This window comes from Chrysochloris asiatica, unplaced genomic scaffold (assembly GCF_000296735.1).
Source record: "Chrysochloris asiatica unplaced genomic scaffold, ChrAsi1.0 scaffold00015, whole genome shotgun sequence".
Lineage (NCBI taxonomy): Eukaryota > Metazoa > Chordata > Mammalia > Afrosoricida > Chrysochloridae > Chrysochloris > Chrysochloris asiatica.
In genome coordinates this window covers 16,501,391-16,526,006 of record NW_006408533.1, presented here as the reverse complement: position 1 = coordinate 16,526,006, position 24,616 = coordinate 16,501,391, and the positions used below count along the sequence as shown (strand labels likewise).

The 24,616-nt window shown below is 44.9% G+C and overlaps 1 protein-coding gene across 3 annotated transcripts in view; it reads right to left on the bottom strand.

Annotated features, from left to right (window-relative positions):
- Window positions 1-8,512: 8,512 nt before the first annotated feature.
- The window catches only part of MAPRE2 (microtubule-associated protein, RP/EB family, member 2), a 185,495-nt gene continuing 169,391 nt past the window's right edge, over window positions 8,513-24,616 (bottom strand). For 2 of the 3 annotated variants that reach the window (XM_006835064.1, XM_006835066.1), the window contains 3 exons: window positions 23,733-23,872; window positions 18,420-18,578; window positions 8,798-8,872 (listed from right to left, as the gene is read on the bottom strand). In XM_006835064.1, coding sequence (XP_006835127.1) covers window positions 8,798-8,872; window positions 18,420-18,578; window positions 23,733-23,872 — 374 coding nt within the window. Of the gene's footprint in view, window positions 8,873-18,419; window positions 18,579-23,732; window positions 23,873-24,616 lie in introns of all 3 variants that reach the window. The other variant, XM_006835065.1, reaches the window with a different exon arrangement.

Genomic DNA, 24,616 nt, shown 5'->3' with positions numbered 1-24,616 from the left:
CTGAGGAGTAGCTGGTGGTCTTGAAACTCAGGCCTTGTGGTTGGCAGTCCCGTGCTTATCGTGTGTAGCCACTGCACTCCCATGGTAAATGGTATCATAATATAAAAAGCAAAAGTAAACAAGCTCGGCTTTTATGGTGAGGATGTTTCAGCCATGGTAGGCCAGCACCTGTGATAATTTCAAAGTCAATCAAGAAAAACAGAAAATGTTCTGGTGCAAAATGTGTATTTTCCTTCTCCATTGTTTTGTTTTTCTTCTAAGCACAGATGACTGGACAACGTCTCTGTCTGTAGGGCAGGGGTCCTGGAACCTATCTTGAGAGGGCTATCCTATAACAGCTAAACTCTGTGTTTTTTGTGGTTGTTCTGAAAAAATCTTGCAGGCGTGGTAAAAAATCATTCCATTCCTTGTTGCTGTTGGGTGCCATTGAGTAGGCTCTAACTTATAGCAACCCTGTAGAGGGTTTCCAGGGAGCTGTTGGTGGGTTTGAACCACCAACCTTCAGGTTAGCAGTCTAGTGCTTATCCTGTGGTGCCATACCAGGACCTATTTAATGAAACACAGCAACCTAGTAATGGTATCTGAGAAACTGGATTATGTGAAGAAGAATGTGGCAACAGGATTGGAGGACCTGTGACGTGTGGATGATGCAGTCTTGCTTGCTGGAAACCAAGGACTTAGACTACTTACTAATGAAGACCAAAGACTACATACAGCCTTCAGTATGAATTGCAACTCAATGTAAAGAACACAAAAAGCCTCAAAATTGGACCAATAAATAACATCATGATAAATGGAAAAGGACTGAAGTTGTCAAAGACTTCATTTTGCTTGGATCTACAAACAAATCTGTGTTGGAAGAAGTACAGCCAGAATGCTCCTTAGAAGCCAGGATGGAGAGACTTTGTCTGTCATGCTGTGGACATGTTATCAGGAGGAACCTGTCCATGGGGAAAGACATTAAGCTTGGTAAAGTGGAGGGTCAGTGAAAAACAGGAAGAACTCCAACGAGATGGCTGGAGACAGTGGCAGCAGCAATGGCCTCAAGCATTAATAGCAATTGTGAGGTAAGTGCAGTATCAGACAGTGTTTTGTTCTGTTATGCATCGTGCTGATGTGAGTCGAAACCTACTCGAGGACACTGAACAACAGCAACAACACAAGTAATCTGTAAATTAGAATCAGATTAAAATTGTGAACATATTTGTGGGAATTTGTCACTACTTCTCTAATTTCTAAAGATTCATTTAAACTGTAAGAAAATCAATTAAAACATTCTAGGGAATGAGATAAACATAGCTTAAAGATTTTAGTTTTTGTGTAAAACAAACCCCAAAACAAGGGGTAGAATCCTAACTCCTCTACTGTTGTGGTGCTATAGGATAAGCACCGGACTGCTAACCACAAGGTCAGTGGTTTAAAACCACCAGTGGCTCCTTGGAAACCCTATACAGGGTTGTTATACAGTCCTGGTGTGGTGTTGTAGGATAAGCACTAGACCACAAGGTCAGCAGTTCAAACTCACCAGCCGCTCTCTCCTTGGAAACCCTATACAGCGTCACTATGAGTTGGAACCTACTAGATGACACGAAACAATAACCAACCTCTGGATGTAATTCCATTGGAAAATAAAACTTTCTTTTTTATGTTAATGAACTATGTAAGTCTAAGGTATGGTCTAAACCAAATCACTTCTGAGTTATAAGGAGCTGCCTAGGAAGAGTCCTGGTGTGGCATTGTAGGATGAGCACTGGATTACTAACCTCATGGTTGGTGGTTCAAACCCTCCAGTTGCTCCTTGGAAACCCTATACTGGGTCTCTAAGAGACAGCACTAACCAACAACAGAAAGAGACTAAGGAACACAAATGGGAGAAGAAGCTAAGTGAGCATCACCAAGGAACTGAAGAGCACCTGCCTACAGAGACAAAGATCACCCCCCACAGCCAACAAACAGAGAGCCTCACCCTAGAGCGGGTGTCCTGAATTTGGACTTCTAGCCTCCTAAATGGTGAGAAAATAAATTTCCTTTCTTTAAAGCTGACTTACCTGGGGCATTTGTCCAACAATACTAGGAAACTAAGACATTAGCTGATAACCTTCAACATCTATTTTGAAGTGTAGAAGAAATATTGTAGTGTAAAGATATGAGGTGTATTTGCTACACAGAAATAAATGTGTACTTTTTTATTCTCTGGAGAAGAACACATTTAGGTACTGGACTCATTCTTACTGAATTATCATAACTTCAAAGGTCCATTAATGTCATCAAACACAAACCATTTATACCCAGTCTTGACAAAATAGCTACAAAATAACACAAGAAACCTATTTAAGAAATTAAAAATTAGCAAGCTAAAAGGGCTAAACATTTTGCTTCAGTGGAATGAAATTTCTAAGTAGAATGTTGTTGTTTTAAATTGAATAGCTTTTCAAAAAGGCATCCAACAAATTAACTTCAGCTGGGCCTTCCATTCCGATTACAATCCTAAATAAACCCAACCACGTAGCAAGCATGGCCTCACTAAATACAACTTGTGTGTGTTGTGAAGTGCTGTTGAGTCGGTTCTGACTCACAGTGATCCTATATAGGATTTCCAAGGCTGTAAGTCTTTGGGTGCTGAAAGTTTCATCTTTCTTCCGAGGAGCGACTGGTGGATTTGAGCTGCGGACCTCATGGTTAGTAGTCCACTGGTATTCCAACTTCTGTGTAAAACATATCATTGTTTGGGGTGGCCTGCCCTTGGGAGGTCTTGTGATCTAAAAGTCCTGGAGTCATTTAGCGTACTTGAGGGTGTGATGGTCCATGTTAAACTGAGCTTTCTTGTACCATAGAAGCAGCTAGTGCTCTTCCAAAGAATGGAGAATGACCACGTATGAACTTAGGAATTTCCAGTTCAACAAAACAGTTGTTAGACATCCAACAAGATACTTTTATCTGACACTTGTGCTGCTTGACAACAATGTGTTAGTGTTGAGAATTTGGACCAGTAAATGGTTACTAGTGATAGCAGTCTTGTGTTCTACCAGTTAATGTTTTTGTGGTATGTTGAGTCAATTTTGACTCATAGCGACCCCATATGATAGAGTAGAACTGCCTCAGTGGGTTTCCTAGGCTCTGATCTCTATGGGAATAGATTACCAAGTTTTTCTTTCATGGGCGGTAGGTTCAAGCCACAGTCTGTTGATTAGCAGCTGAGAGCATAACCACTGTGCTACTTAGCAGTCAAAGTGAGAGCAAGAAAGGTAAGGAACGAAGTGGTGTGTGTTTGATTAGAGCATTGCCATTTTATAACTTGAGGCTACTGGAATTCCTTTAACCTTTTTTGGTTTGTTGCTGGACTCATGTTGTTGTTGTTGTTAGGTGCCATCGAGTTGGCACCGACTCATAGCGACCTTATGCATAGCAGAAAACAATGTCCGATCCTGGGCCAACCTCAATACTGTTGCCACACTTGAGTCCATCGATGCTGCCACCTGGCCAATCCATTTCATTGGGGGGTCTTCCTCTTTTTCTATGACCCTCCATCTTACCAAACATGATATCCTTCTCCAGCGACTGTTCCTGACAATATGTACAAAGTATGAGAGAAAGAGTTTGGCCATCTTGGCCTCTAAGGAGCACTCTGGCTGTACTTCTTCCAAAACGGATCTATTGGTTCTTTTGGCAGCCCATGGCACTTTTAGTATTCTCCTCCAACACAACTCCAAGGCATCAATTTTTCTATGGTCTTCCTTATTCACTGTCCAGCTTTCGCATGCATAAGAGGTTATTGAAAATACCATGGCTTGAGACAGGCGCACCTTAGTCCTCAAGCTGACATCTTTGCTCTTCAACACTTTAAAAAGGCCTTGTGCAGCAGATTTGCCTAATGCAGTATGCCCTTTGATTTCTTGACTGCTGCTTCCATGAGTGTTGATAGTTGATCCAAGAAGAATGAAGTCCTTGACAACTTCAATCTTTTCTCCATTGATAAGAATGTTGTTTATTGGTCCAGTGGTGAGGATTTTTGTTTTCTTGACATTGAGATGTAATCCATACCGAAGGCTGTGCTCTTTGATCTTCATTAGTAAATGTTTTAAGTCCTCTTCACTTTCAGCAAGCAAGGACTCATGAGACCACTTAAAATACCAATAGGAACACATTAAATTTTTAGAGATAATCTCAGATTTAATAAAGCGGTACATGCTATTCTACCTCATTTGAAGCATAAATGGTATGTGCTTACTAGCGTTTTACCTGTGTATCTTTTGAGTAAGACTCATTGAGTATATTCTTGATGATCAGTGCACAAATGTCTCAGGGTAAAATTCAGTGTTGGAAGCTGGTGAATTAGACAGAAACACACATGTGCTCTGAGATCAAGATTGCACAAATGAGGCAATAGGCTCACAGACTTCAGGGGAGAAATTCATCCAGATGGAGAATTGTAGGATCGGTATCTCTTTTGTTATGTTTTCAGGAGCCTGGTGGCGCTGTGGGCTACGCATTATGCTACTATCTGCAAGGTCAGTTGTTCAAACCTGCCAGCTCCTTTGAGGAAGGAAGAAGATAAGGCTGTGTGCCCCTGTAAAGATTTAGTCTTGGAAACCCTAAGGAGCAGTTCTACTTTGTCCTGGGTAGGGTCTCTATGAACTGGAATCAATGTGATGCAGTGGATTTGATCGGTTGTGTTTCCACTTCCTAAAGGCAAGAGAATGGAGAACAGCTTAGAAACAAAAGTGACCTCTAGGTGGTGCTGAAAGCAGTTTAGTGACAGTTGGCATCCTGGGGTGCACCTCAGTACTTTGTAGGCTCCAGATCAAAGTGCTCATTCAACAGACTGTCCCGACAGGTGGCTCCCTGGGCTGGTTTTAACACTTTTCGTTTTCATCTATTCCTGTGTTCATACATTTTGGTGGGTTTTTTTTTTTTTTTTTTTGTGTGTGTGTGTGTATTAATACATTTTGGATCCATTTATATCTTATGTCTATAAAGTGTTCCTGTTTAAAGTTAACAAATAGGGAGGAAATACACTGCTTCCGTAAAGATTTACAGCCTTGGAAACCCTGTACAGGGTCGCTATGAGTCGGAACCGACTCCACAGCACATAACAACAACAAAAACAACAACACTTGCTCAGAAAGCTCTTGCCAATCACAGGTCATTCTGCCACAAAACTTTCCTTAAAACACCTGTCCCCTTTTCCCAGTGTCCTCTTTGCCCCACTCACAACTGGTCCAGATGGACCTTGGTTTACCTGCAAATGCAATGTTTCCCAGGGAATGGTTTTATTTTTAGCGGGGAGTAGTTTTAAAGTTTGGAGTCCTGGTGTGGCACTGCGGGTTAATGTGCTACACTGCATGGTCAGTTTGACCCACAAGGTTGGTGGTTCAAGCTCACCAGCTGCTCCTCAGAAACCTTAGGCAGGGTCACTATGAGTTGGAACTGACTTGATGGCACTTAATAACAACAGTTTTAAAGTCGCATTACAGCTGTTACATTTGAAGTCAAATATTACTCTGTAATTCCTGTTAAAACATATGCCATGAATTAAAAAACAAAAACTGAAACCCACCCTCCATATGTAAATCATAGCAAGACATGGGTAGATTGGTGAATTCATACACAGAACCTATTTATAGACACATGTTGTTGTTGTTGTTATGTGCCATGGGGTCGGTTCCGACTCATAGCGACCCTACACAGGGTTTCCGAGGCTGTAAATCTTTACGGGAGCAGACCGCCTCATCTTTCTCCCGTGGAGTGGCTGGTAGTTTCGAACTGTTGACCTTGCGGTTTGCAGCCCGATTCGTAACCACTACGCTACCAGACACATGGTCACTAAAAAAAGATAAATGATAGAAGGAAACTTTAACATAAAAGCAAGCATAAGAATCTATAGATCCAGGCAGGTTTTAACATATACTTTTTTTTTTTATTAAATATGTAAAAAGATAAACGCAAGTCAAGTTATTCACATATTCAGAGACAAAAAAACCCAAAAAACTATCCTACCATGCGACATAGGTGGGTAATGTAAAATGAATGGGATACATCTGATAACTCTTTCATCTATTGTGTCATTGCTTATCTATATTTATAATTAACAATACATATGTTTACATTCCTTTCAGTTTACATTTAATATATAACAAAAGCTTTATGGTGTACTATTTAGTAAAAGTAATTTGAATGCATATTAAACCTTAACGGAAGAATGGGAATACTCACCAGGGAAGGAAGGGAGGAGATCTTGATTCCCTTCTGGAGTTACTTCTCTCGGGTCAACAGAGAAGTTTGTATTTTCTTTTTCTGCTTCTCTGCTTAGAAAGAACATGGGCTCTCTCTTGGCCCCCTGCTTCAATCACTCCCTATCTGACTTCAGTAGTGGACATGCTATAACTGGCGGACAGGCGGGGGGTATTGGTGGGGGGCAGAGAAGGAGAGGGCATCAAGGGCTCCTTCTCAGCAGTGCCAGCAGGTGGCCACGTGGAAATGGAAAGAATGCCCTGAATGCTGAGAGGGAAGAATGATCGTACTTGCCCATCTCCATCATGAAGGAGCAAGGAGCAGCCAGGGAGAGGAGACAGGCTGGGTTACTGCGGAGGAGGGGTGTTATTAGAGAGCTCCTGGCACACCCATGACCTCACAACAGAGTATGTTGTGAGAAGAGAACAGCTCTTCTCAAAACAAATAGACAGTCTGCCCCCAAGTATCAGGAAGGATAAATACGACTGGGGAAAGTTGTCTTTGTAGGATATCTGGTCAGAATGCTCACTGCTGAGAAGGATGTGGGGACGGGGAAGAACGGGGTGGTTCAGTGAAGGCATCCACGAGGTTTATGGAAGTGATAAGAGCATCATGGGCATCCACAGGAGAGGGGATCTGGTAGTGACATGTCAGGGCTGCTGAAGAAATGTCTAGGAAACTTTGTCTGCCTGGAATCATTGGAGTGCAACAGGCTCAGGAAAGCAACACACCAGTAAACAGATGCTACATACAGCACAACCACTACCTGTAACCAGGTGTGGGAGGATGTCACAACTGAGAGCCAGGCCTTGCAGCCTTAGAGAAATGAGCTGCCGCTATGGTGCAGAGTTAGCAGGAGAGAGAAGAAAGGGAAGCAAACACTGTACAACATCGGCCCAATTCATAACATACGTTTGTTATGACCTCAGAAAGATAAACAACCTTTTCCACACAGAACTCAATAGGTAGGTACCACTTTGCTGCAGAAGATTTATTTTGAGGTTACTTTAGGTGAAAAGCTTCAATGTCAGAGTTTAGAATGAGAATTTGATCAAAATTAATAAAAGAAATCTCAAAGCTTTATGAGACATAATTCAGACATTTATTTTAGCTTTTCAGTTCGCAGAAAGTGGGGTGGGCACACTTGTTTCTTGTTTGTTTTTGTTGTTGTTGTTGCAACTGCTGAATCAAATAACAAGTGAAAATAAATCTGAAGTTAGACACCAAGTGAAATGAATGATCCAGGAAGGGGGTGGGTACCATCTGTCAAAGGAGGGGAAAGGGCAAAGATTTGGAAAAGAGACTAAGAAAATGTGCAAATATCAGTTAAAAAAATAAGGAATGCTTTTAATTCATTAATGTTTCTTATATTTATGAATTGCCATTGTTTAGCAAAGACTGATGACAAGGGCCCTGAACGTCACAAGGGGAGATTCCTTGTTCCTGAAGGTTCTGGGAGTCAGGGGGTTTTCTGTGCTCTTTCCAGTGTCAGCACCAGACTCAGAAGCAGGCGACCCCTTGGAATTAAGCTCCCACTCACAGCATCTCCACTTCCAGCGTTTCCGAAACAAAGCCCTGGAAGCTGGGGCTGCCCACCCCCAAGTCATTTAGGAGGAGTCCTCTAGTGTGAATGTCAGGATTTGGGTAGAAAGCCACCCCCTCTTCTTGAGAGGAATAGAGGCAGGAGGGCCTGCCCAGACCCAATGCCCTTTGGACTGCAGATCATGAAGACAGCATCTTGGGGAGAGTGGCTGCCCACCAAAGAGGACCCTGAGAAGGAAAGTACCGTGGGAACCTGGGGGAGAGGAGGCGGAGAGTGCAAGGGTGGTGGTGTTGGGGGGCAGAGGGCGAAGTTGAGATGGTGTTTTCCTTGAGTGAATGTCTTTCAAAATAAACAACGTACAGTGTGGTGGTCTAACATGCTAATGAATGAAGACTGCTGGGCCTTGAAGCCCTTGTTTTGAATCCATTTTTCCCCCCTTTAGAGCTGTGACTAGAGGGAGAAGCTGACTCTGGGATTCCCTCCATGAAACAAGTTATTGTCGTTCATTATGGCTTTCATACCAAGTATCTGTTTCCCTTTGTTCCAATTTCTTATTTGACCCAATTTATGTCCAAAGGTTAGACTTGCAAACATCAAAGCACCACAAATGTGTGACATCTAGTGATAGTGGGTTGAGAAATGCCAATATAAATACCATATATCAAATTACCATTGTTTCACACCAGGATAAAAAGGGGGCACTGGGGGGTAGAGAGGTGGGGAAAGTTGTTCTGGACAGAAATGAAGAAGAGAGCAGAACCAATCTGAAGCAGCCAAGTGATGAAGTTGAAGGTATGTGATCCTACAATCTCCCAGGTAGACGGCCAGAACTGCCGTCTGCTAACACATCTTGGCAAAGTAAATGGGAACCAAGTGCAGTGGCTGGCGGATGCAACAGTGTGTCGATGTTAACGGCAGATTGGAAACAACTGGTTTCTTTTGAGCTTGAGGCCACACATGTTCCAATTCTCCAGAAAAAATGTTCCCACACAAAATGGAAGTGTCACGAGCTGCCGAGATGGTTCAGTACTCTTCCTGCTGCTGGGGTTGCTGTTCGGGGACTTGCTCCTCGGCTTCAGGCTCCTCTGTGTGGCCCTCCTGTAGGGCAGGGGGAGAGTTACAGCTGAAATGACTGATGCTTTATAAGGCCCTGCAGTGTTCACAGTCCCAACAGGCCATGATGTCTCTTGGCTCAGGAGCGCACTACACTTAGGTTTGGGAGTCTGGTGTGGCACTGTAGGATAAGCAGTGGACTGCTAACTGAAAGGTCAGTGGTTCAAGTCCACCAGCCCTCCTTGGAAACCCTATACAGGGTCACTAAGAGTCAGAATCAACTTGAAGCATGTAACCAGTAACAGGCTTAGGCATGTTTCTCCCAGCTCCTGGCAGCCGATACAAACATACAGGGCTACCCTAGCTTCCCTGCTCCCTCAAAGAATGAATCTTTCTCCAGAACACACCAATCAAACTTTTATTCTACCCACTTTGGAAGGAAACCTTCATGGTCAATGTTACATACTTTCCTACCCTCTGGAAAAGAACAAAGCAGACAAATGACTCATGATCACCTTGGCCTGCTGTGACAGCTACCAGTACAGCCCCCGGCCTCTGTCCAACGGTTACCACCCACATTGAAGAAGTGACACTGGGCTTTGCTGTCATTCTTCTCCCCTCACAGCCCGAGTGCCTGTACTTGCTTCGAATGCATCCAAACTCACTGCCACTGAGTCGACTCTGACTTACAGCGATCCTATAGGTAGAACTTCCCCCTATGGTTTCCAAGGCTGTAAAGCTTTCTGGAAGGAGACTGCATTTTTCTCCTGCAGAGTGGGTTGCTGTGAACCACTGACCGACCTTCTGGTCAGCAGCCTAGTGCTTTAACCAGTGTGTCTCCAGGGCTCCTCTTCTGAACAACACAGACCTACATATGACAGGGTAGAACTGTCCCTATGCTTTCCTAGGCTGGAATCTGTATAGGAGCAGACTGCCAAGTTTTTCTCCCATGGAGCTGCTGGTGGATTTGAACTGAAGACCTTCTGGTTAACAGCTGAACACCAAACCACTGAACCACTGGGGCTCCATCTGCTTTTACCAGTCCCCTCATAACTGATTACTCACCTGATACATGCTTTAACACCAGATAAGCAAGCTCATGGGTAAGAAAAGGATAATAAACCAACTTTTGTTGGCTTTCCTGGGCCAAGAAAGCTGTAGCTCAAGAACTTTGGGACATCTATTTAGGGAGCTTGAGGTGTCATGTGCTTACTTTCTGGTTACTGACTATGAACCAGATAAGTGAGATGTCCCTTTCCTTGGCACCGAATGTCACATGTACTCATTCCCCTAACCAAGTGAAGCTTATCGTGAACGTCACCTTCAGGGATCTACAAATCCCTTAATTTTTGACCGAAGCTGAAGGAGAAACGCTAACCAGATAGTAGCTCTCTGTTGCACCAACCACTCCTCCCAATAGTGGTAACTGCTTTTGTGGTGCAGGCAGGAGCACACAGCTGGACAGATGGATGTGCTCATGTGCTTCACACCTTGCACACTGACATCTTCTCCAGCAGTCACCCCTTTCCTGTTTTGCTCCTATTCTTTCTACTGCAAGACAAATGTGTCAAAATACTGTACAGTCATTGCCTCAGATGCCTGAGCCAGAATGATGTCTTTTACTTCTGTGTTTCTTCCTCTGTGCTAAGTCTGACCTGTTATCTGGTTTGTTTGGAATCTTCTGGCCTCATCTGCTGGAAGCTGAGGCTGTGGCAGCCAGGAACACTGCCCATTCATTTCCATACCATCTCTCACTTGTTGCAGGCTCCCACACACCATGTGGAGAGGCAGAAGTCACATATGGCGCAAGAAGGGATGGCCCAGATTATCAGTGTTATGAAGAGCCCTGTGGGCACAATGGTTAAAGCGTGTGGCTATTTATTAAAAGGCTGGTGGTTCAAACCTACCAGTGGTATTAAGAGAAAAATACCTGATGACCTGCTCTTGTAAAGGTTATAAACCCACTGCTATCTAGTCGATTCCGACTCATAGTGACCCTACAACTCTTCCCTAGGCAAATGTTCACAGAAGCAGACAGTCTCACCTTTCTCCTTGAGGTTAGCAGCCCAATGCTTAACCTATGACACCCAAGGCTTCCCTGTAAAGACTGAAACCTAGGAAACCAAAGGGGGCAGTTTTGCTCTGTTCTAGAGGGTTGATATGAACCAGAACCGACTTGAGGGCATCCACTGTCTTTCCAGTGTCGACACACCAGATCAGTTTCTAGTTGCTGCTGAGCCTAATCCAACTCATGGTGGCCGTCCAAGGGTATTAGAGTAGCTTTGTGCTTCAAAAGGTCTTCAATGACAGATTTTTTGGGAAGTAGATTGCCAGGCTTTTCTTCTGAGGCATCCCTGGGTGAACTTGAACTTCCAACCTTGTGGCTGCTAGCTGAGGGTGTAAACTGTACCACCCAGGGACTCCAAACCCAAGCCCACACCCTGCTTGTTTCCTAAGAGGCTGTATAATGTCAACATTATACAATTGTAAGTATTCACTCTAGCCTTCACAGTCCAGCTCTGCTGCTTACAAGCTGTGTGACCTTAAGCACGTAACTTAATGGCTTTTTGCCTCAGTTTTCACATCACTAGCCACTTTCTTCCTGTCAGTTTGTTGTATACTGTGGTGTCTTGCATGTTGCTGTGATGATTGTTGTTGGGCTACAGTATTTTAAATCCCAGAAGGCTCGCCTATGGTGGAGAGGTCTCAGAGGAGCTTTCAGACTAAGACAGATTAGGAAGAAGGAGGAGTGGACTACTTCAGAATGTTCAGTCACTGCCAACCTTCCTTTGAGTATTGAAACTGACAGAAGAACAAATCAAGCTGTCTGGAAGAAGTACAGCCAGAGTGCTCCTTAGAAGCCAGATGGCGAGACGTCATCTCTCATACGTTGGACATGTTATCAGGAGGGACCAGTCCTGAACAAAGACATCATGCTTGGCAAAGTGGAGGGTCAGTGAAAAGGAGGAAGAACCCCCAAGGAAGTGGACTGGCACAGTGGCAGCAGCAATGGGCTTAAGGGTAACCACAATTGTGAGGATGGGGCAGGATCGGGCAGTGATTTGTTCTGTTGTGGAGAAGGTTGCTGTGAGAGCTCACTCAATGGCAGCAAACAACAACAACAACAACAACAACAACAACAACAACAACAGGGTGATTGTGAGGATTCAATGGGTTAATGCCTACCACACAGCAAACATTGTAAGTTTACACTAGAATCAATGTTTCTTAGGGGGTGAACTCTTCAGAATCCACTTTGGAAGCCGGAATTGTGGGGTGAGCATTGGGCTGCTAACTGCCAGTTCAGTGGTTCAAACCTACCAGCTGCTCAGGAGTTAAAATATGAGGCTTTCTACTCCCAAAACCAAGATTGATTGGCCAAGTGGCAGCATCGATGGACTCAAGTGTGGCGACAGTACTGAGGTTGGCCCAGGATTGGGCAGTGTTTCGTTCTGCTGTGCATAAGGTCACTATGGGTTGGTACCGACTCAATGGCACCTAACAACAACTCACAAAAGGTTTTACAATCTCAGAAATCTTATATAGGATCATTGTGAGTTGGAATCGACTTGATGGTTGATTGGTAGTTAATTAAAAGAAGCTAATTTAAAAATGCATCCTTTCTATCACACTAACAGTAAAAATTAGACACTGTGTTAAAGACTTGGGTTCAGTACCAGTTCTGTCCCTCACTAGCTTTCTGCTATTAAACATTAGTTACTGGCAGTGAGTAAATATTAGTTCTTCCTCCTATGCCCATGACCACCCCTGCTGGTAAGCTCACTCCTGAATTCTTTGCCCATAGATGTCCTTTTACCTGTGGGAGGGAGGCATCAGTGCCTTTCCTCCAGGGCCCCAGGGTACGCGATGGCACCTTCTGCTCCTGCTAGGACACACGCAGCTACTCCTTTTCTCTAAGTTGTCACCTCACCTTGACTTCCAGCGTCATGCTCATGGGAAGGAGGACAAACTATTCTGGGGCTACAGGAGAGTCACTGGCCTCCCCCACGAGTGCTTTCTACTTGTCTGGGCTATAAGAATGGTACCCGAATGCTCGTGGTGACCTGGCAAGTCCCACCTGTCTGCTTGCTCCTCTAACTGTGAAAATGTCATTCCTATGTCACGGCCTTCACCCTGAACAAATTGCCCCCATCTCTGGGCTTCCCTCCTGGGCTATGCTTTTGCAGACTGTGTGGGTTCTCAGTAGTGGGCTGAGAACAGGTCTGCCCCTAAAACCAAACTCCCGGCCCATTTAGGGCTAGAAGTGTTGCTTTGATCATTCTAACTCTTCCACGCTAGCATGGTGTCCTCCACGTTGTAACCCTCGGCCTTTAGCGGGGCTGAAACAGGCTTTTCTTGCACAACTGCTTTTGTGCTTCTGAGGCGACTGATGGGAAGATCTCAGACACTAGTCTCTACTTTACACTTTATAGGAAATCTCCTAGGTTCCTAGTCACAGTTGGGAGTTAATTGTGGTGAATGGTGTTAACCCAGGACTGGAAGTCTGAAGTAACCGCTGAGCCTCTAGCCAGCTGTGAGAGCAGACACACACCACACTTGGCCCCTTGCTTATGTGTTGAGCAAGAGGGTGGTTCAGTGTCCTGTCCATGGCTCTGTGCTCTCCAGCTGGCCGAGGGCAGCACCTCACACACACAGGCTGAAGTCCCTCCCGTTCACAGCACATCACCCGTGATGGAATGTATCTGTAGGAGCTCTGGCCCCCAGACCACTCTGCTTGGGTCACACTAGAATAACGAGCAAACTGCCCAAATTGTTAAAGAACTGCTCATGTTTTGGGCGCAAGCAAAGGCAATCTGAAAATCTGGCAGCACGCATCTGTAATTTGGAGGAGGCTATGTTACGTATCACAGCTGAGAGTTCTCAGCCCACGGATTGCTGCAGCAGATTCCAGACAGGGATCTTTCCTTATGCCCCATGTGAGAACAAAGAACGTGGATGCACATCTAAGTAGGAGGCCAGGCCAAACCTATGCCAAATATGGCACATTTAATGTAGTACTTTACAAATTCAAATATTTGTATCTCGCCCATCATTATCTCTCTGAATGCTAGTTGTGAGAGGCTGTGCTATACTTCCTTTTGATAATCAATGGAAAGAAGCAAGTTAGGAAACAATATTGAAGAAGGCTTTCACTACGGTGGGAGAAAAGAGGGAAAGGAGAGAGGTGGGGTCCCCTACTTTCTATCGTCACTTCTCAGCACTGCCACCTGGCTGCTATTCTCTGAGCTGTCCCTGCATGTTCCTTTTGGCTTTGCTCATGCCATTTTCTGGCTAAAGAGCATCCTTCAACTATATCCATTGCCATGTTGTTGGAGTCTGACTCATAGTGACAAAACGTGACCAAGTAGAACAGTCCCATAAGGTTTCCAAGGGTGTGTTATCTCGACAGAAGCAGACTGCCACATTTTCCTTCCACAGAGCTGCTGGTGGGTTTGAACTGCCTAGCTTTCTGTAAGCAGCCAAATGCTTAAGCACTGTGCCACCAGAGCTTGAAAATTCCTAGTTATCCTGTAACACACAGCACAAACGCCATCTTCTCTGTGAAGTCTTTGCTTGTTCCTCCAGGCTGTCTTCATGTGTTTCTCACATAAGTTTTATTTGTGTCTCTATTATCACATTAATCAAAATCTGGTACATTCTAGTCAGTCTATCTCCCTCCCTAAAACTGTGAACTCTTCTAAGGGCAGGGAGTGCCTTCTCTTTCTATATTCCCAATGTCAAAACCACAGATGGTATCTCATAAGCACTGGCTGAGGGACAAAGAAAATCCTTAGATCACTTTAACCAGGGCTTCCATGACGGTCTCACATGAACCTGTTTGCAGGCAGGTGCATGTCAGCTGAGAGAATCAACAAGGGAACTACCGCTACCTAATGATTCAGTCCAGATACCTGTGGCCCCAAGTAAAGTCTCAAAGGAAAAGGTCCTGCAAATAATAAAGACAGCACTGACAGCTGGTTGGTAATTTGCTCTAGAAACTTGCATTGTATTTTAAAAACGGGGACTTGCACAGCCTGTTTAATTCCACCATTCAAAATCCCCTTCTGGATTTCTACATTTTCCAAGCATACAATATTCTACGATTGTCTGACTATGAGAATCAGAGACCACCATCACCAAATAGAGGTTTAGGGGAAGAAATTTTCTCTAGTAAAATACCTCAACCAGAAACATAAATGCAGTATTGACCCCTTCATCTCCACAGTAGATGGAGACCGTACACTGTCAGTCTGCAATTCTTCAGCGGATGCATCTGCATTACTTCAGCTCTTCTCCTGTCTCCAGGAGGGCTCTGGGAAAGGCAGACAACCAGAAAGCTCTGCTACCTCACCTGTGTACACATAGTCATGCCAACGGCACCGTACACAAAGTACTGGCATTTCTTCCCAGACAGCACCCAACCCATACATGTACCCAACGCTGAAGTGTGGGGATGACCTAAAAAACAGCGTCCGGAATAAGCACAGTGGGGCTTTGGAGTGTAGGGTCAGGTACAAGGAGAGGGTAAAAGGGGTGTAGTCACAGAGCAACCATGGGGCATATCCCCATCCTCCCAAAGAAATGACCTTTCAGACCCTAAGATACAGGGGAAGACAGGCAAGAGTAGGAGCTTTTAAAGGCTAACTCCCCGAAGCAAACGGTTAGGCGCTTGGCTACTAACTGCAAGGTTGGCAGTTCAAACCTATGCAGAGGCACCTTGAAAGGGAGGCCTGGTGACCTGCTTTACAAAGTTCACAGCCATGTAAACCCTGTGGAGTGCAGTTCTACTCTGACACACATGGGGTTGCCGTGAGTCAGATCATGATTTTTCCACCCCCAGTGGTAGAACCTGGCTATCCTTGTGGGAGGCAGCCATAGTAACAAGATTCCTTATTCTTTCTCAGGAAAAGGCAAATGTTTGAAGGCTTTAAGACATACTGTGTGATTCCTGGGCCTCCTGGCGTGGAAGCAGGAGGGCAGGCTGCTTCTGAGCCTCTTTGTGTGCGTACATGCATGCATGTACACAGAGAACCAAAAGCACCTAACAGTGTACAGGCACGGAGCACCCACCCTTCCGCTTCTTTTTATAGAGAAGCCAAGGTTTTAAAAATGGGTCCTGTCACATTCTAAACAGAGACACCTGGGATATTCCAGATCAAAAGGCTTATTCTCTATAGAAAACTCAGCAGAGCATGTCTTTCCTTTGGAGTTGTCCAGACACAGAGCTGCAGGAAAATATATCCTGAAATTAGAAAAATTAGGCCAGCAGCTGTGTTGGAAAATTCTGCTCTGATAACCCACACATATAGTTTGTGTTAAGTCTATTTCTCCACAGATATACGTGAGAAATAGCTCTGCAGGATAAGCACTGGGCTACAAACCACAAGGTAAGTGGTTCAAGCCCACCAGCCTGCTCCTCGGAAACCCTATACAGGTCATGAAGAGTCAGAACCTACTTGACAGCACTTGAACAGTAAGCACTAGATTGCTAACCACAGGTTGGTGGTTTAATCCCACCATTCACTCCTTGGAAACCCTATACAGACGCTGTGAGTCGGAATCTACTCGATGGCACTTAACAATATATATCCTGGTGTGGCGCTGTAGGATAATGCACTGGACTACAAGGTATGGGGCCCTAGGCAAAGTACCTTCTTCTTTGCCCCAGATGCTGGAGGAGGAGAGGATTTACTAAATCCATTGCTCAATCTTAACGACTGATGATGCTTTAAAGTATTACATTCCCCCAGGGTGTCTGCATTTTAATTGACTAACACTGGAGGAATGGTTTTCCGAATCCAGACCATAGCAATTTGGGGTGTGTGTGCATTTAGGAGTGTGTGTGTGTGGGGGGGGGAGGGGTGATATGAATGGCTGAACAGAAACTGAGTGTAGTCATCCAGGCAAATCCCCCTGCAGTTAATCAGGGGAGGCCAAGAGCTGTTGCCTCAGGCTGGCTTGCCCCCCCTCACTGGCCAGAGATTTCAGTGGCTCCATCAGCAGGTGCTCTGACGTCCACCTGATAGGTTTCCCACACAAGACTTCTTCTTGGGATGAGATTTGGATCAAGGACAGAATGAGGGGACTTTCCCGCTCCGCAGGACACGCAGGGCATATGCCAGCCCATTAGCAGCCTTAACTGATTTCCCCTCAGACCAGCTTACGGAGATGACAGTAACAGGAATTCATCCAGTACTTGACAAGCTACTGAGCACATTTTACATACATACGTATATATGCCACAAATCTGGACTGTTTCTTCCAGCAGACCTGAAAGTGCTGACGACCGTATTTTGGGGAGTCATCACCGCCTATGGGACCTGACCAGGCGGATTCCCAGGACTTCAAAACCTGCACTCAGCGCTACTGATTAGCAGGAAAGTATTTAAAAAATTCTCTGGGGCAAACAAAATAACGGCAGAGTTCTCAAATGGTAGCGTTCAGAGAACTCTCATTGCCTGGATTTTAAGTTATAAATGGAGTGCACATTTGCTTGGTATTCAGATGAAACAAGATGCCAAGTAAACTTGCTGGTGGCTTGTGACATTCTGTGGAAATATCAGCACATGTGTATCTTGGCCACAGAGCCCTCAGGGCACTCTCAGGTTCCGAGTCAGATGAAACTAGCCATTCTACCAGCAGCAACCTGGCCTAAAAGCAGCTTGAAACGTCAACCCACTGTGTCTTGCCTTTCACAGTGCAGTACCCACTCCTGCTGGGGCCTCTCCATTCATACACTGACAGATTGGGGTGACTTGTCTTCGGCATGTATCTTGCCCTTTCCTGTCTTTGGCAGTCAATTTGGGTGGTATGAACAGCTAATTTGCTTATCAGTTAAGTGAAAGACTGATGATTCAAGTCCACCCAAAGTTACCTTGAATAAAAGACCTTGCGAACCTAATTCTGGAACATCAACTACTGTAAACCCTATGGAGCACAGTTCTACTGGACACACACGGGGGCACCATGAATTGGGGTTGACTTGACAGTAACTGGTTGCTTGGTTTCTCGCTTTACTTCCTGAAACTCGTTTGTGGTCTGTCCCTCTTCTCTCCCACATTTGCTTTCTATTGTCATGACGAAGCTGTGCACTGGACCACCCTTTTAGCGCATTCACCTGGTGGCAGGTCCTCCCCACAAAGGAAGCTGCTCAAAGAACTTTTGACAAAGGGTTATCCCATAGCTCTGTATTGGCAGTGAGTAACCAAGACAACCAGTTATGAAACAAACATAGACAGGTGTAGGGGCTACAAGGATGGCAAAGGCATCTAGATGCATCTCTTCTTTAACCACCATCTGAACATTCATGAAGAGAAGAATCTGGATACAAACTCTAGTGCTCATTTGCTCAGAGGGCTGAAAACCACTTGGGATTTGACTCCACAGGTCCATTTTTCTCAAACTCCCCTGCTTCACACCTCCCTTCCCCCCACCTCCCTTGCCTCCACTTCTCTCTTGCTTCAATGATCACGGTTTTTATACTTTGGGGAACATCAAATGCCTTGGCTGAGTTCCAATTCTCACTGAGGCCCAGGGGAAGCATTAACGGAGTCGTTTCATAGCACCAGAATTAACGGCTCCTAACACTCACGTGTTCGTCTGAAGCATAGAGAACTTCCATTAGTCGCTGCACGAGGTCATCGTTTTCCTGCCCATGTTCTTGGCAGAGTAGCTCAATCTCTCTCAACTTTCCAAAGTAGAAATCCCTTTCCTTCTCCACACCTTCAAGGGCCAGTTTTAATGAATGTACCTGCAAGGAAACAAAGGTGGGAAGAAAACCCCAAATATATATTATAAAAAATAAAGCAACCAACGCTCCCTGTGTATGATGACCCAAAATATGAAGAAAAAGATGCAAAAGTAATTGATGTGTAAGTCTGAGGGAGAAACAACAGAGTTGCTGTGTGGAGCTTGGGCCTGGACCCAAATGTCCAGTCTCATAACACACGATGCACTCTGTTCATTAGCCAGCATCAGAATGGCCATCGTGCTGGACAGTCCACCTAGACTCTGAGTCAGTTCTCTCCTCTTGCGAACACAGCCAGAGCTCATCTGTCACCTAATATGTTCATAACCAGAAGGAAGGGAGATGAGGGCGGTGGGGAGACTGTGGTTATGTTCAGTTTATCTTGAGGACACTCATTTCTTCAGATCACTTAGATTAAGAACGAACCATATAGTTCTTAGTTTTGGACCTGCTCATAAATGATGCTGAGCCAACCGAGACAAATGCTTGCTACTGAGAAGCTGGCTCTTGGCAACACAAGGGAGACTGAGTGAGAATGGGAGCCTGGCTGAGCAGATCTGTCTTCATTTCTCAGCTTCTGGCTTTGGGCATATCACTGGGCGGTGGGAAGATAAGGAAGCTCCACTCTCTTACCAAAAAACGCCCATTCCCTACTTTCTACCCCTTGAAGCAGGTTCAAGGAGCTTCTGGGGTTGTCCAGCGTCTCTCAGTGACCAGAGAGTGCAGGAGACGGGAAGGAGGTGACCGTGTGAAGGCTGACTTCCACAAGGTTGTCCTGGGGGCTGAAGGAACACTGACAGGTTTACATGGACCCAGCTTCCACCCTCAGGCTGCTGTACTCTAACAAGCAAAGCAGTCACAGCCTGGCCTAAACTTTTACCCCATTTCTGCGCTCTGACAATCACCCAGGTTTTTGACACTGTGTACATTTAATTTTATACAGAGAATATTCCTTAGGAGCTAAACTAAGTATGTCATGGACTCTTATGTGAAATTTCTCTTTCACTACATTAAAAGCCATTCTTACCAGATTTCCCAAAATTTTGGGACTCATTCTGGGACTCATCTGTCTGGAATTACTGATTCAGTCCAACAGATAACAGGGCAGGTACTAAGTGACCCTTGTTGCTTCTCACCTGGTCAACTCTCTTTCATCCTGTCAGACTCTAGGGATGTGGCCCCTCAGTGAGAACGTCAGTGATGCCTTCACATCACTGCTCTACCCTCTGTGTCCACTGCTCTCTCCTCCCATCTCTGTAACGGTCATTTTCATTAGTGTGTTGTTTGTGTGTTGACTTGCCTGTCTCTCCCACTAGATAAGGCAGAATATGGTTTGGCACCTATTGATGTTTGGCACCATCGAGTGGATTTCAATTCACAGGAATCCTATGTGACACAATAGGACTCACTTCTATTACTTATGTGACCAATTTATTTCAGGAGTGAAGGTGATTCATTCAAACAGTGTCAATTTTCTAGAACTGTTTATATGTACGTTCATGTATGAATATCTCTATGTGTGCATACGTGTGTGTGTTTGAGATAACTGATGAACTTTGGAAAGCACTGATCCACACTCACTGCTTTCACTTTTCTTCACAGCATTGATCAGCAGCTGATGTACTTATATTTGTTTCCTGGGTTCCTTCAATAAAGTGTTAGCTCCTTCATGAGGGCAGGCATTTTATCTGTTCTGCTCATCACTGTATCCTCAAGTGCTTGCCACATACAAGTACTCAACAAGTACAGGATGGAAAAGCTAGGTACCTTTGTTGCACAGTAATGTTAAATTAATGAAAAACAACTGGATCCTGGTGTAAGAACCTGGTTGGTTACACTATCAAAAGCCCAGTGGATGAGCATCTGTGATGCTGCTGAGTCAACAGACACTAGGATCTAGAGATGTGTGGTTGAGCAGCAACAACCGTTAAAAGTGGTCTACTACAGTGGGGATTCACTGGGTTTGTAGGAGACCTGGATTTCCTCCAGCACCTCTAGGAAGGCTCAGGTAAACAAGTGGCAGAGTCAGAGAAGCGTTTACACTGTGGCTGTGGGAAAGTCTCTGTATGGAGTGTTAACTCGACCTCAGGAGATTGCTTCCTGAGTGATGGCCTTCCCTCTCAGCCCAGGACAGAAACATCACGAAAAGGAAAATCTTAGCCATCTCTCCACTCTTCAGTCTGTGGAAATTCTCTGGCAGGAAGGACTCATCCCCTTGTTCCTTTGCATGTCCAGTGATGTGAAGATGTAAAGAATATCGAACCATATTCTAGAGCAGGGGTGGGGAACGTTCGGTCCATGGATCGTACAAGGTCCATGAAATCATCTGGTCTGGCCCTGCCAAGGCAGCTGCTCAGTTCCAGCCATCACGTTGTTGTTGTTGTTAAGTGCTGTCAAGTTGGTTCCGACACATAGCTACCCAGTATAGGGTTTCTGAGGAGCAGCTGGTGCTTCTGAACCATCAACCTTGTGGCTCAATCAGACCTTACGATCCAGCGATTATTCTGCAGTGCCACACTGGGACTCCACCATAACATCAGGGATGAGTTAATGAACTGTTTGACCAAATGTAACTGGCTAATTTTTAAGTTGATAATTTTGTATAGTCACGGATGACGTTACAAATTTTGGCAGAAAAAAAGGTTCCCCACCTCTGGTCTTGAGGATGTGTGTGAATCACCCTCACAAAGCAGGGAGGGCCAGGGTGCTAACTTGTAACTTTGATTATATGTCTGTTTGTAAGGCCTCCTAAAACTGAAGGCAATCATCCTGAGAATTGAACCAAAAAGAGAATTCCCTTTATTCTAGAAATTCTTCCCTGCTTTAAAACCAGCCAGCCAGCTCACTGGCCTTGGCCACAGAATCCATCTGAAGTTCTGGGCTGGAGCCAGCAGGTGGGTTTGTAGTGGTTTACACTTCTCAGCTCTCCTTGTGCCAACAGGAAAGGAGTGTCTCTTGGACACACTCAACCCAGGAGGACAAAGTGTCCCAAAGAGCTCTGGTATGCATGATTAACAAACAGCTGAGACTTTTACGCAAATATACAATCCAACTGGTGGTATTCCAGATGCATTAGGTAACTGATGCTCAGCTATAAGTATTCCCTAGTAAAAGCCAATAGTAGCTAAATGGTAGGATGAGCTCAACTGGCAAACAAGATTTTATTTTCACAGTCCTGCTATGTTGCTGCATACTGTTGAGTAGATTCTGACTCATAGCGACCCTCCACGGCAGAGCAGAACTGCTCCATCAGGCTTCCTAGGCTGTCATCTTTATGGGAGCAGATGCCCGGGGTTCTTCTTCCACAGAGAGGCTGGTGGGTTTGAACTGTCAACTTTTTGATCAGGAGAGCATCTGACCATAGCACCACCAGGGCCCCCAATACCACCCTAGTCCCTTACACATTATGGCAGAAGTCCAAGTGAGGGAGGAGAAGTGGAGCTGCATCCTTGAGAAAGTCGAGAGGGAAGGGTCTATTCTTAGAGGCCTGGCCACTCGAGTCATTAGCCAGTTTCTGCTTGGGCTAAGCAACAGCCAACCTCAAGTCCTGAACAAGGCAGCAACTCCACACCATGTGCCATTTGCTACACCACCCAGAAACAGCCTCTAAGTATTTCGATTCCATCTTCTACCCCTTATGTGCGTTGATGCATTTCTGTCATTGGAAATGTCAAGCACAGTGGCACATTTATAGTATCACACGGGGCTGCCTGAAGTCAGAGTTCTGCCCACTGGATGACAACAGGCTTTATCTTTTTCATTGAAGTGGTCAGAATGGAAAGGAAACACCCTAGTTAAGCAGCTGTCTGCTTTTAAAGTAGTTTCTTGATTGCGAATACACAATTATCTCAAAAACAGTTTCCAGACTCTTGCTGACTCATCAGAAATACGATGAATCACCTGGAAAGGCCGGGTAAGTGGCTGGGAAAGAGCCCCAGGACCTTCGGGGGTGAGAGCAGCCAGGATGAGAGACTCTCCTCTGACAAAGGGTGAGGTGAGGTGGCTACGGCAGTGGGCTCCATTATCCCAATTGTTAGCACCTTTAAACTAACTATAATCTTAGGTGGAGTCTTTGGTGCAAGCTGTTAATGTGCCCTGCTGCTAACCAAAAGGATGGAGGGCTTGAGTCCACTCAGGGCACTTCAGAAGAAAGACCTTGCAATCTACTTTGAAAAAATCAGCTACTGAAACCTTTATGGAGAACAGTTCTACTAAGACAAACCTGTGGGCTTGCAGTGAGTCAGAGTGGACTTGAGGGCAGCTGGCTTTGATAGCCTTAGGCAAAATTAGCTACTGCTTGTTAAAAGCATACCTAAGCTTTTTGTACTGAAAATTTCAAAGGCAGTTGAGTTAGATTTACTGCAATCATGAGGAATACTGGATACAAAGGAAAGATTTTCTACTTAAAGCAGGACTGTAGCCTTCAGGACCCCACCCATTGGGTTTAACACTCCTGTAGCACTGAATGTCCCTACTGTGGGAAGCAGCAGGTTTATTTTCTCTTGTGTAAAAGCCCACTCCGTACAATCGGTGGCATAATGGGTGATGTGTTGGGCTGTTAACTCAGCGGAAGAAAGAGGAGACTTTCTACTTACGTCAAGAGTTAACAACCTCCAGAACCCTATACAGGGTCTCTATGAGTTGGAATTGACTTGTGGCTGGGCTTTTTGTGGGGAGCATAATTGCTGTTTGTATCGGTCTTGTTATCATGATTTTACTAGTATCCAGCTCACAGAACAGGCTTAAATAGTTACCGAAAGAAAGGAGAGAGAGAGCAAGTTAGAGGGAAACAGACTAACTCTAGAGCATCTTTTAACACTCTCTATAGTCTGAGCTGTAACGCACTTAACAAGTCTGAGCTCACATTAGACACTGAGAGGCAGGGACCGGGAGAGGAGAAGAGGACCGACCTGCACTCATCTGAGGAGAGGCCATTTCTTCTCCTGTCCCAGTGTGTAACACTGAGATTTGTGATCATCATCGCCTATTCCTGATTTTATCTTCCCAAAAATGTCTTTATTCTTACTTGCCGATAGCCACAGATTCTGCTTCAATCCTCACACCCAACCCCCGATCCGATCCCAGGCCTATACGGTTCTGGTCCCTCACCCCTTACACACATCACTGCTCCCAGAGACAGAGTCACGGATGAGTTACCTGTTCATTAAGCTGTATGACTTGTGTTTCTAAATCTTTATCAGATTTGGATGCTGAGCTGCTGGAAGAAGCCCTTTTGGCTGATGAGGGACGAGAAGGTGTGGATCCTGGTTTAGATGCTGGACTTGATTTTGCTGCACCTGGAAGTAACCAGAATAAATTATTTGCATATATTGAAATTGCCTTTTAGATATGCGGCAAATATATGACATAAAAGGAATTTACTAGAAAGCATGAGAAACTCCAATGGTCTCTTCCCATTATTGTTCTTAAGTGCTGTTGAGTGGTTTCCGACCCATAGCGACCCTGTATAGGGTTTCCATGGAGTGGCTGCTGAGCTTGAACCATCAACCTTGAGGCTCAAATGACTTTGCAGTCCAGTGTATTAGCCCACAGCGCTATACCAGGACTCCATTATAGAAATAGCACATATATTGTTGTTGTTGTTAAGTGCTGTTGAGTCGATTCTGACCCACAGAGGACCCTGTATAGTGTTTCCGAGGAGCAGCTGGTAAGCTTGAACTGCTGACTTTGCAGATCAAATGGCTTTGCAGTCTGGTGCATTAACCCACAAGGACCACACCAGGACTCATATATATATACCATTGAAAGGGGTTCACATGATTTAACAATTGTGTCTTATTTAATGTTTCTGAGCACTGTTTTTATCTTCCCTCAAGTTACATCCTTCTAGAGAGATGAGTAACAAATACACTAGAAGGATTTTAAGTGTTATGACAAAAGGTTCTTAAATTTAAAGCAACGATATAAGAAATATCAATACGAGTACAAATTCAATATGAGGACAAATATCAATACGATACCACATTCCCTAGCTGTAGCCACTGAAAAAGCCTAGGAGCAAAGATAATCTCAAAAGCAGT